We start from the raw sequence: 11,402 nt of genomic DNA on the forward strand, positions 1-11,402 counted from the left end.
AACTTGGTGGGATCCCAAAGTCCCTGCTCCCCCTTCCTGCTCTGACAAAAGCAGTGTCCAATGGGCTGGAGCCGAATCTTTGCTCTGTGGGAAAGAAGCAGTTGTTATCATTTATTGACTCAAACTCCTCTGAGTCAATAAATTCAGAGACATGCTCTCAGCAGTTACACTGGCAGCTGGCTCAGGTCCCACCTAATTCCTGTAGCCTCATTCCCTTCTGACTCAAGAAAATCACAGAATCACAGAAACATCAAGGTTGGAAAAGACATACAAGATCATCCAACCATCCACCTATCACCAATAGTTCCCACTAAACCATGTCCTTCAACACAACGTCCAAACGTTTCTTGAACACCTCCAGGGTCGGTGAACCCACCACCTCCCTGGGCAGCTCATTCCACTGCCTGACCACCCTTTCAGAGAAGTAAATCTCATCTTCTTGGAGGCAAAGGGATCTGTTCCTAGGATCTTTACTTATGGATGTTAGCAGTCCTTGCAGAGACCCTTGCAGATTTTTTTTTCTTTTGTAATATTTTTTCTTTTATGTAGGAAAATTTGATACTCCCAACCGCTTTTAGAGCACATCTGTATGTCAGTACTAAATCAGCACAAGTGGGAAGGCCAGGAAAGGTTGCACTCTGCTTTACCAGGACAAAGGAAAGCCAGAACAGCATTCATCATCACCAGTAATAATTACCATAGCAAAGTCATAACAATGACACCACTTAACTAAGCAGAGCTGGTGATCTCCAAGTTACTAAAACAATTAGTGCTGGTGGAAGAAACCTCACTTGCAATATAGTAATGCAAAACAACAGAGGTCGAGGATGTGGTGAAACACATTTGTGTGTGAGGATGTGAAAGACCTGAAACAGCTAACCTAGATGAAAGTGAAGATTTCTGCCTAGTGAGCACTGTGGGGCATACACTGAAGCTGCAGGGCCTGATCTATCACCAGAACATATGCACTTGGGTCACAGAATCACAGAATAGTTTGGGTTGAAAGGGAGCTTAAAGACCATCCCGTTCCAACTCTCTGTTATATCCAAGGACACCTTGCATTAGATCAGGTTGCCCAAAGCCCCTTTCCAACCCTGCCTTGAACACCTCCAGGGATGAGACAGGGCAGGGAAGATGCAAGTGTTGCAACCTCACAATGGCTGTTCTAAAATGGGCTTCAGGAAGACAGAATGCTTCTAGGAAAGCTAGCTGCAAGCAGATCTGAGTCCTAGAAAGCAGTGCACAAGCCAAGTCTCTTGTATTTATACTTCCTGGCTCTTTTCTTTGTCTGCTGGCTGACACTTCTTATTCCTCCCATACTCTACAAGGCAGATGCACAAGACTTAGGTAGGATTTATATTATGCATGTGCATCCCATTACCATCCCATGACAGGATATCTGGACCAGCCTGCTGCAGCAGTGAGCAGTGGTTTGTGTAGTGCTGCACCCATCTGACTCACAAGGAAAAGGGATGTTTCTGCCTTGTGATCTCCTTTCAAGTGTGCCAGCTGGGATGTGGGCTCCTGTACAAGCCACAGTTGTTGCCATGATTGCAGGGCTTCCTCCAGAGCCATCGTAGTGACAAGGTTCTGATCTCGAGGGGATTTGAATCCCAGTGCCATCCCTCCTGCTTTAGTTGATCCCTTTGAAACAGCAGCAGCTATTATGGAAGCAATGACTCTCTCCAGTCCTGGTTTGCTTGCCCTCTTGTCTCACCAGCTGGACCTTGCTGACATGGTCCTCTTGTCACCTGAGAGGACAAATGGAGACAGTGGGAGTGGGAGAACTAGGCTCCATCTCATTGATCAATGCAGAAGGGATGTGCAGCAGAAAGTCCAGCTGCATGTTTCATCGTGTGCAGGGCAGGGACTAGCACCCAGGACACTGTTACCCTGGCACAAACGCACAGTGTGGCTTCCCTTCAGAATTGGTGGGGATGAGTGCTCTGTGCATGTACATGGTGTGTGCCCACCCGTCAGTGTGCCTACCTGTCTGCGTGTCTGCCTATATTTCTCTACCTGCCCATTTCTGACCGCTTCTTTATGCATCTCTGCCTCTCTTTGCCTGTGTGTCTGTGCGCCTTTCTCTGCACGTCTGCTCTTCCCTTTGTCTGCCTCTCAGCATGTGTATGTGTGTGTGTGAATGTGTCCATGCCTTTCTGCATGCCTGTGCAACCACCTGGCTCTTTGTGTGCGTTTGACCATACCCATCTCTCTGCCCGTATGTCCGTCCACTCCTACACCCACCTATCTATCCATTTATCTATTCATCCACTCACCCACCCAGCCGTCCATCAACCCAACGTTCTATCCCCACGCCTTCCCGTCGCAGCCTTTCAGCACCACGCCTGGTGGACAGCTCCTCCTCCTCCTCCCTCCGCGGCGACTCCGCCGCAGCTCCGCGCCCCACTCCGCCCCGCATCCCACCGCCCTTCCCCACACCCCTCTGCCCCTCCCCGCATTCCACCGCTCCGTTCCCCACCCCACCGCCCCTCCCCGCATCCCACCTCCCCTCCCCGCATCCCATCGCTCAGCTCCGCACCCCCCCGTCGGAGCTTTCCGCGCCCCGCCCCGCGCCGCACCACCGTACATAAGCGCTCCGCCGCCGCCTGCCTCGCTTCGCCCCTCTCCGCCGCAATGAGCTACAGCGTGGAACCGCCGGCGCTGGCCGCCTCCTCCCGCCGCCTGCTCGCCCAGGCCCCGCGGCGCACTGAGGGCGTCGAGCCGCGCCGTGCCAGCGAGAAGGAGCAGCTGCGCGGCCTGAACGAGCGCTTCGCCGGTTACATCGAGCGTGTGCGGGCGCTGGAAGAGCGCAACCGGGCGCTGGCCGGCGAGCTGGCGGAGCTAAGGCGGCTGCCACCCGAGCCGCGCCGGCTGGGGCAGCTGCTGGGCGGGGAGCTGCGGGCCCTGCGCGCCCGTCTGGAGGAGGCACACGGCGAGCGGGCGCAGGCCGCGCTGGAGCGGGCGCGGCTGGCCGAGGAGACGCAGCGGCTGCGGGCGCGCTGCGAGGAGGAGGCGCGGGGTCGCGCCGAGGCGGAGCAGGCGTTGCGCGCCCGGCAGCAGGCGGCCGACGGGGCGGCCCGAGACCGCGCCGACCTGGAGCGGCGGGCGGAGGCGCTGCGGGAGGAGCTGGCGGAGCTGCGGCGCGCCCACGCCGAGCAGCTGGCCCAGCTGGGAGCCGCGCTCCGCGCCTCCGCTCCCCCGGCCTCCGGGCCCCCGACGGCGCGGCCCGACCTGGCGGCTGCGCTGCGGGAGCTGCGCGCTCAGTACGAGGCGCTGCCGGCCCGCAACCTGCAGGCGGCCGAGGACTGGTACCGCGCCCGCTGCGCCAGCCTCCACGAACGGGCGGCCCGCAGCCAGGAGGCCGTCCGGGCCAGCCGCCGCGAGGCGGGCGAGTGCCGCCGGCAGCTGCAGGCCCGGGTGGTGGAGATGGAGAGCCTGCGCGGAGCCCACGAGTCCCTCGAGCGGCAGCTGCAGGAGCTGGAGGAAAGGCACAGCGCCGAGGCCGCCGGGCTGCAGGTGAGCGGGTCCCCTCCGTCCCTCGCTGCCCTCCCATGCGATCTGCCCCATAGCGGCTCCTCGCACGGCACCGCCCCGCCCCGGCACCGCTGCCTTGCGGTGCCCCCGCTCTGCGCAGCGCCTTCATCCCTGCAGCCTCCTCCCCTGTATAAGGCTTCCATCTGCCCTGCTTGGGCATTGCCCGCTGCCTTCACCCTTCCTCTGTACTCAGCACCCTAGGAAGCGGGAAAGGCCTTTCGGAAGGAACAGGCATGGACACCCCTCTACAAAGCCTATTGTCGCAGGGGACAAAGACCTCTGTGCACAGAGCAGTGCTGCTTGGGGACATCGCCCCATCCCTGTCCCTGAAGTCCGCTGTCACTCCCCACCGCTGTGGGTAATTCCTCGAAGCCCACAGTTGGCCCCTCGCCCCAGGGCCTGCCTCTTGGCACCGGCACTGCAGAACTTGGAGCTCTGCAGACGCAAAGGCAGCCAGATTCCAGCATCTCGTGTCCTTGGAAGGATTCATGGGGTGGACACTGAGCACTCTGTATCTTTCATTCCATTAATACAATATGTCTCCTTTTTCTTAGTACAGGAAAACATCCGTGGTTTAGAATGAAATAAATCCCTAGATTGTTGTATCATATGGCTACTAAGTGATTTCTGATTTCCAAATCAAGCCATTTCCTTACTGATAATGAAACAACAGCCTTACATCATACCCGAGGGCTGCTGTTGTTCCTCCACCAAGTACTGCTGTGTCATGGAGCCCACATCCAGACAGGCTCTCTAGAAAGCTGGGTTGCAGCTCTGTGCTGCTTGCAGTCTTGCTGGGTAGTTGGGACCTTCAACAGATATTGTGGAAATGGACAATATGCAACATTTCCTGCAGTGGATGAAAGGGTTACATGTAATAATGTTCCTGAATAGCCTTAATGCTGAGTGAAAAGAATAATTCTGGGAGCAACCTATCTTTGGAATAAAATTGGAAATAAAAAAACAGCAACCATGCAGCTGGGTTAAACAGCACTGTACTTCCAACTGATTTAGCTGCAGAACAGTGGTTTCTTTCTATGTGACCCACAGGCTCTGCTGTGAGTGTGACAGTGCTTGGGAGTTTGTTGCACAGTATGCCTGATTAGGAGCTAAATGATGCTCAGTGCTATGGCAGAGGCAGTGGAAAAGGCTGGCTGTAGGAGGTGGGAGCTAGTGTTTGCAGTGGCCACTGCAGGTTCTGCAGGCACTTGCTACAAACTGCTTACTCATTGCCCATGCACATCATGCGGCCTCAGTGGCACAGCAGGGTATCCAACATGGGAAAGTATTTGGCCTGGAAAGATCCCCCATGGGAGTGAGTTTTGCTGCTTTCAGGCCAGCAGCTCAGGGGATTTGCCAGGGACGATTGCATCTTCCCCTCCTGGTGCAAGCTTTTCCCTCCCATTGCCCTGTAGCTGTGTCCCAGCCATTCATTGGGTGCTCTGCCTGGTCCCACTGAACCTCATACTTGCTCTGATGGTGCTTAAATGGTGCTTAAACCTACTGAAGAATATATAAAACCATCAGTGTTTAAAGCCCCTTCCCACTGCATGCTGTTACAAGCTGTACCCAGCATTCTGCCTGCTTCTCCATCCCTGTTAGCACCCAAGCCTCTGATTGGGATGTGCAGAGCAGAACAGCTGTGGGGGAAAAAAAACAAAACCAAAACGTAGTCCTGAGAACCCTTGTCATTGCCTCCCTGCAGGACACCATTGGGCAGCTGGAGGCTGACCTGCGCAACACTAAAACCGAGATGGCTCGGCACCTGAGGGAGTACCAGGACCTGCTGAATGTCAAGATGGCTCTGGATATCGAGATCGCTGCCTACAGGTAGGCTGCTCTGGCCCTGTCTGAGCCCAATCCAACACCTTGCCCCATGCTGCCAAGCCTGGCACCAAAATCAGACCTGGGTCTGTTTTCATCCAAATCAGCTGCATCCTGGTGCTGTGATGGTGTCTTGTGAGGTGACCCCCACCTAAACCCTTTTGCTTGTGCTGTACTTGCAGGAAGCTGCTGGAGGGAGAGGAAAACCTGTTCAGCATGGGGAGCGTTGGCTTTCCAGCCATGAACCCCCTCCCCAACCCTACCTACTCTTTCCAGCCACGCTCCTCCACTCCATCCTTCAAGAAAGAGGAGCGAAGAGAGGCGGTTAGAGCAACCTCCAAGATACCATCCGGTCAGGCTGGGATGCTTGACGGGACCATAACCACTGCCAAGAAAACGGAGAGATTCAACGTGCATGGAGGAATCATTGCAAATGCTAAAGTGTAATGGTGGGGATCCCATCCCTTTTGCATTTGGGGGGGAGCAGTCTTCAGTTGGCCCTTTAATTGCCTCTTGGGCACTGGGTTGTGCTCAGCAGCTCCGATTACAAGGACCCCTGTAGGGTCAGGGCTCAGCAGCCTCCGGCAAAACAAGGGCCGAGCTCAGCACACTGCTCCCTCTCAAGTCAGGTGGCGGCCACATGGGTCGCTGGGTGCATGCTGGTGGGTGTTGTGGGTGCACGGGGATTTGTGGCAGCAAGGAGGGGACTCACTGCAATTTAGGGAGGGGGTGGCGAGGGCAATGGAACTCAACTACAACTAAGGTTAAGGCTACAGCCCTTCACCTACTGTCCAAATCCATGTGTAGCTAAAGTGTTTCCTCTTCTTCAAGGTGTAGCCATCCACTTTTAACTCAGAAGCACAGAAATAGCCATAAACACACCTTGCTTCTGGTCTGTGAGCCACTTATATTTTAAACTATAAGGAATGTCTTTTTTTTTTGTTCTGACAACTCTTTCTGTTTCTCGGTAGCGCTAGTCTGGCCACATGCATGGGGTTTGTTGTTGGGAACCAACACCTAGTGCCCCTCTCCACGTACAGCAGGGAGGGCTGGGTGCTGCCAAATGCCACATCCACACTTGAGCTCCAGCCTTCCAACATGTGCCAAATCTGACGTAGGATTTACAACTGTAGGTTTCTTTCAATGCCTTAAAATTGCCAGCTTCTGCAAGAGCCAGAGACTGTGTGTATGTGTGCGTGTGCTACATATCGGTGCCCGGGCGAGGTTGCCATCACAAGACCTTATTGCCCTCTCAGTGTTGCCAGAGTAGTTCCTGGAACCAGCAAACTGTTTGCTCACACTCTTTCCTCTTCTACTGTAAGGCACAAGTTAATAATTAAAACAAAAGAAAGAGTTACATGAACCAAACAAAGCTCTTCTGTCTTCTTTCCTCCTGCTTCACGTGGTGTGCAGCACCCTTAATCATAGAAACATTAAGGTTGCAAAAGACTACTAAGATCATCCAGTCCAACCCCAGCCCATCCCCACCATGCCCACTAACCACATCCCTCAGTGCTACATCTCCACAGTTCCTGAACACTCCCATGGATGGTGACTCCATTGCCCCCCTGGGCAGTCTGTGCCAATGTCTCTCCACTCTTTCTGAGGAAAAATCTTTTTCCTATCAACCAACCCGAACCTCCCTGGCACAGTTTGAGGCCATTCCCTGTTCTGTCACTAGCTACCCAGGAGATAGTCATGATCAAGGATATCCTGTCCGTGATGGTTTCAGCGATGGACCCCACAGCCAATGTCTCGCAAAGGCTGGCAGAAAAGAAAGAACTTTATGACAGGGAAAACCCCATGAAGCTGCTCCTGTCATTGGGTTGTGGCTCTCTGGAGGCAGGGCTGGCACTACTGAAGGCCATGGGATGTGTACTGATCTCATCCCAAAGTGTCCACCGCAATAGCCACACTTTGTGGAGCTTGTGGCAGCCCAGTCAGGGAGAAAGGCCTCCAATGGCAGGGATTGCCCTTGCTTGCCCCAAAATGAACTCTGAGGCTGTAGATTATATCACAAGATGGCTGATTGTGCCTCCTCCATACACTCAAGGGTTACAAACGGCTTGCGTTTGCATGCCCAATCAAAAGTGACACAATCTATGACTGGGCAAGGTTAACAGAAGAGCAGAGTGTACCCATCTCCCAAACAAACCCCGTGAGAGCAGGGACAGGGCTGCCAGCAGGGCCCTGCAGGTAGCAGCACAAGAGGCAGTGTCCCATTGTCACAGTGGGGTGGCCCAGGTCCTTCCCTTCCTGCCGCTTCACCAGAGCCTGCCTCAGCATCCCAGAGACACTGGGATGTCTGATGGTCACCAGCATCCCTGTGGGCCAACAGGCATAGGGAGAAGAGAAGGCAGATGGGATCAGACAGCTGATACAATAAAAATCTGAGACTCAGATGTCCTTCAGCGCAGCTTTGTGTCTGCCCCTTGAGTACAAAGGGCCTGACCTGTCCTTTATTCCAAGCCTCAGTCCAGTTCCCTGCCTGCTCAGCTGGCTGCATGCTCCCAGCAAAGCTGGGATTTACTTTGGTAGTAATGATGTGGAGGGCCTGCATTCATGGAGAACAAAGGAGCCTGGGGGAGGACAAGGCATTGCTTTGGAACCAGATGCAGCTCTTTGTAAAGGGGCTGCAGTGGAGATTTCCTGCATTTCCAGATCTCTGAGGAGGTTTTAGAGCTGGAATAGGGCCTCTGCTGTGGCCCAGTCTTTCTTATTGGATTAAACTCTCGGGCTGCTGGAAGAACACTGCAGCTGCTTAAAAGATTTATACCTCTGCAAAGCCACCACCTCTCAATAAAAGGTGGCTGCAGACACTGACTGTACCATCGGCCTGGGAAGCAGCACTGAACGGCTGTTCTTCTGTCACGCTGCCTTGCCTTTCTCTTTATGCTGGGGAGAACGTCAGCCCCCATGCAGGGGTGCAAGCTCCTGCCACATGCCTGGGTGACTGCATTTTCCTGGAAGAAAACACTGGCCCTGCAGCTGCGCTCTGTGGCTTACTGTCTTTGCTCATTTCATTTCCATGAGGATGAGATGGGACAGCTCATGCAGCCTGGGGTAGGTCAGGGTCATATTCCTGCTGCTTCAGTGATGGAAGAGATTGTTTCCATCAGGATCTCGGATTCAAGATCCCTTCAGCAACACTGGACGTTCTGCAGTAACTGTGCTGAGATGTACAGTGCCTTAAAAGCTGGGAGAACCACTATGCACAAGGAGCAGTTTTGTCAGTTACGCTTGTTTGGATGCTGGAATCCATTAAGGATTATGCCAAAGGAAAACAAGCCAAGGAAAACCCAATAAACATTTGCATTCCTACAAAGGGAAAACACCTCCATTTTGAGGCTGGGAAAGAAGCCTGTTATTCCGCAGGAAAGAATCAATGGCAATTTAGAGAAAAGCCTCTTCTGGCACTTAGGGCTGGATCTGTCCCATTCTCTTCTTGCCAGCACTTAGCAGAGACCTCTGCAAAAAGAGCTTCATCCTCAAGTGAGTTACCTACAGCCCTTAATGCCAGCAGCCAGAGTGATCAGATGTCCACATCGTGGGACCTGACTCTTTGAATTCAAGTTAATACACTAACAGCATGAGCAATGCAAGCCTAGCTAAAGCAAAGAGGAACCTGAAATAGGCTTTTTTTTTTTTTTTTTAAACTTCTTACTACTTATTTCTTCAATCCAGCTGATTACTTTTGATGAAACTCTCCACAGATGGATCTATCTACTTACAGGTGGAACAACCTGTAGCTGGAACAAATTCAGCCCCTATGTTTATCATTTGACAAAATTTTAAAGACAACTTCAGAAGAAAAATACTTATTTTGGTAAGAAGTACTGTTACCAGTGCTGCTATATACATGCATTTACAAAGAGGACCGCAGCAGCATCCTGCCAACTGCCTGCCCTTACGTACCCTGCAGAGCATGGAAGCTGTTAGGATTCCCACCCAGGGAATTCTTACCTCTCAGTCCCCATCGTACACAAGAAAGGACCACCTCCAGAAAGGCATACTGCAAGCAGCAGGTTCTGAGCATGTTGTGGTATCATGGAACTGCTTGGTGCCTTCTCAGCAACACATGGAAAGAGTTGCAAAGCAACTCCCCCAAGAACACGCTATTTTCTTCATAATCTCTGCCAAATCCTCACCATCCCCTTTTCTAGTGGTAATGTTTCCCTTGGAAGAATACAGACGTTCTAAGATTTACATTTCCAAATTGATTATTTTATCAAGCAAGTAGAAAATATAAGATCTGCCTTCCACTTGGGGAAATGTTTCTTTTGCAGATCACTACTGCTTTGACACAAATATATCATCATACTAAATCAAAACACAATAAAGACGGCAGTACAGCCTCACAAGAATTCTGCAGCTGCAGGGCAGTACTTCAGTATCACATTTCACGTCAGGAATTACTATTCATCTCTCAAAAAACAACAGAAATTGATCAGCTGACCTGCATCTATGGCCCCTTTCTGAAACTTAAGCAAATCTAAGATTTGCTGGCTCATTCAGGAGAGATCCCAAAGATGACGTGCAAAATTCAACTTACAACCACCTTTCTTCTCTGTGTTGAAATGGTTACAGAAAAATGTAGTAGGAAAAAAAAAAAAAAGAGCTAGTGATGAGAAGGTACTGTTTGCAACATTCTCCATTTCCCAGAAGTATCCATCACAGCAGTACAACAGCATTTTAAACATAAACATTCAGGTTGGCACCTGGTTACCTCTCTCTGTTGAGACTTGTGTGGATAATCTGACCCTCCTCCCTTCACAACAAAAGATAATACACAATAACAGACAGCTTGAAGGATTTTTCAGTGGAACTCGTTGGCTGCTCCATATTTTTGGAAACTTGGAAACGAGTGTTAAGGCACTTCCTGGCTTCCTTTTTGCTTGTCTTGTGGCAGCACAATTCAGGTCCAAGTGTAACTGCAATATTAAGAAAATAAATAATATTTATACATCACCATCACACTCTCTCCATTTTAAAGGCAGCTCAGCTGCAAATTTTATTAGTCTCCTGAAACTTACCTTATTACACTAAATCCAGATTAAACACAAGGAAAAACAGAACCTACATGGCTCAGTGCTCATGACTTGACCATAGCTTGACTGTGCATTTATGAGAGCTCCTGACACTACAGCTCATGGTCTTCTCCTGCTAGGAGTCAGCAGAACTGTAAGTTCAGAATTAGCCATGTCATCTCTAAATAGGTAGCCATAAAATAGCACCAGAATTATTTCATCACGCAATGAAACGATATAGTGTCTGCAAATCAGTGCACAAGTCCAAGCCCACATTCTCTCGCTTCCTGAGCACGAGGCTGGCTCATCTCCCACAAGGGCAGAGACGCCATCCCATAGGCGGCCTGTTGTTACAGAAGCAATTCTATCATCAGAACCACAAGCGGCTGGAGGAAAGCCAAGGTTAAAAGGAGACTCACAGAAATAAAACAGCAGCAGCAGAGCTGGAAGAAGATTGGCGCATTTTTAAGCAAGCGGGCTGATTATGCGGCAAACCGCACAGCCCACTTTTCAGCCTGGACAATTGCCAAAGGTGACCCCCACTGCACGCTGGTGTGCCAAGCAGAACCCCAGGGGGTGCAGCAGGAGCTGGAGAGCAGGTAAAGCATCAGTGCCTTGAGGGTACACTTTAAGTAAAAGAAAGCAGAATGTTCTGCCAAGACAACTTTGCTAAGAATATGCTGTATGAGGAAGAGAAAGAAAGAAGCAGACAAATAAAACGTCACTAAGGGCTCACACAAAATATTCCGGGCAACATTTCTGTTTTTGAATGCAGTTTTATGCATTCTACCTGTAGTTCTTCTATTATTAAGTGACTGGAAGATTGAAAAGTCTTGACTTTTTCATTTTAAATGGCATGTGGTTTACTCTATGGATAAACTCTGTAAAGATACTGCAGAGACCTCTGATACTGCTTCAATCAGAACAGTACCAATTTAGCAGATGGTTTAGCTAGATTATGCAAAAGTCAGCATTATCCTAGACAGACATAAATTTGAATTAACTATCAGCTTC

General features: G+C 51.2%; 1 protein-coding gene across 1 annotated transcript; it reads left to right on the plus strand.

The window, feature by feature from the left end:
* Positions 1-2,576: 2,576 nt before the first annotated feature.
* On the plus strand, positions 2,577-6,733 carry INA (internexin neuronal intermediate filament protein alpha). Its single transcript, XM_085229185.1, has 3 exons — positions 2,577-3,519; positions 5,243-5,367; positions 5,544-6,733. The coding sequence occupies exons 1-3, from the start codon at positions 2,638-2,640 to the stop codon at positions 5,806-5,808; spliced, it is 1,272 nt and encodes a 423-aa protein (XP_085085311.1). The 5' UTR covers positions 2,577-2,637; the 3' UTR covers positions 5,809-6,733.
* Positions 6,734-11,402: the final 4,669 nt, after the last annotated feature.

This window comes from Meleagris gallopavo, chromosome 8 (assembly GCF_905368555.1).
Source record: "Meleagris gallopavo chromosome 8, MGAL_WU_HG_1.1, whole genome shotgun sequence".
Taxonomy (NCBI): Eukaryota; Metazoa; Chordata; class Aves; order Galliformes; family Phasianidae; genus Meleagris; species Meleagris gallopavo.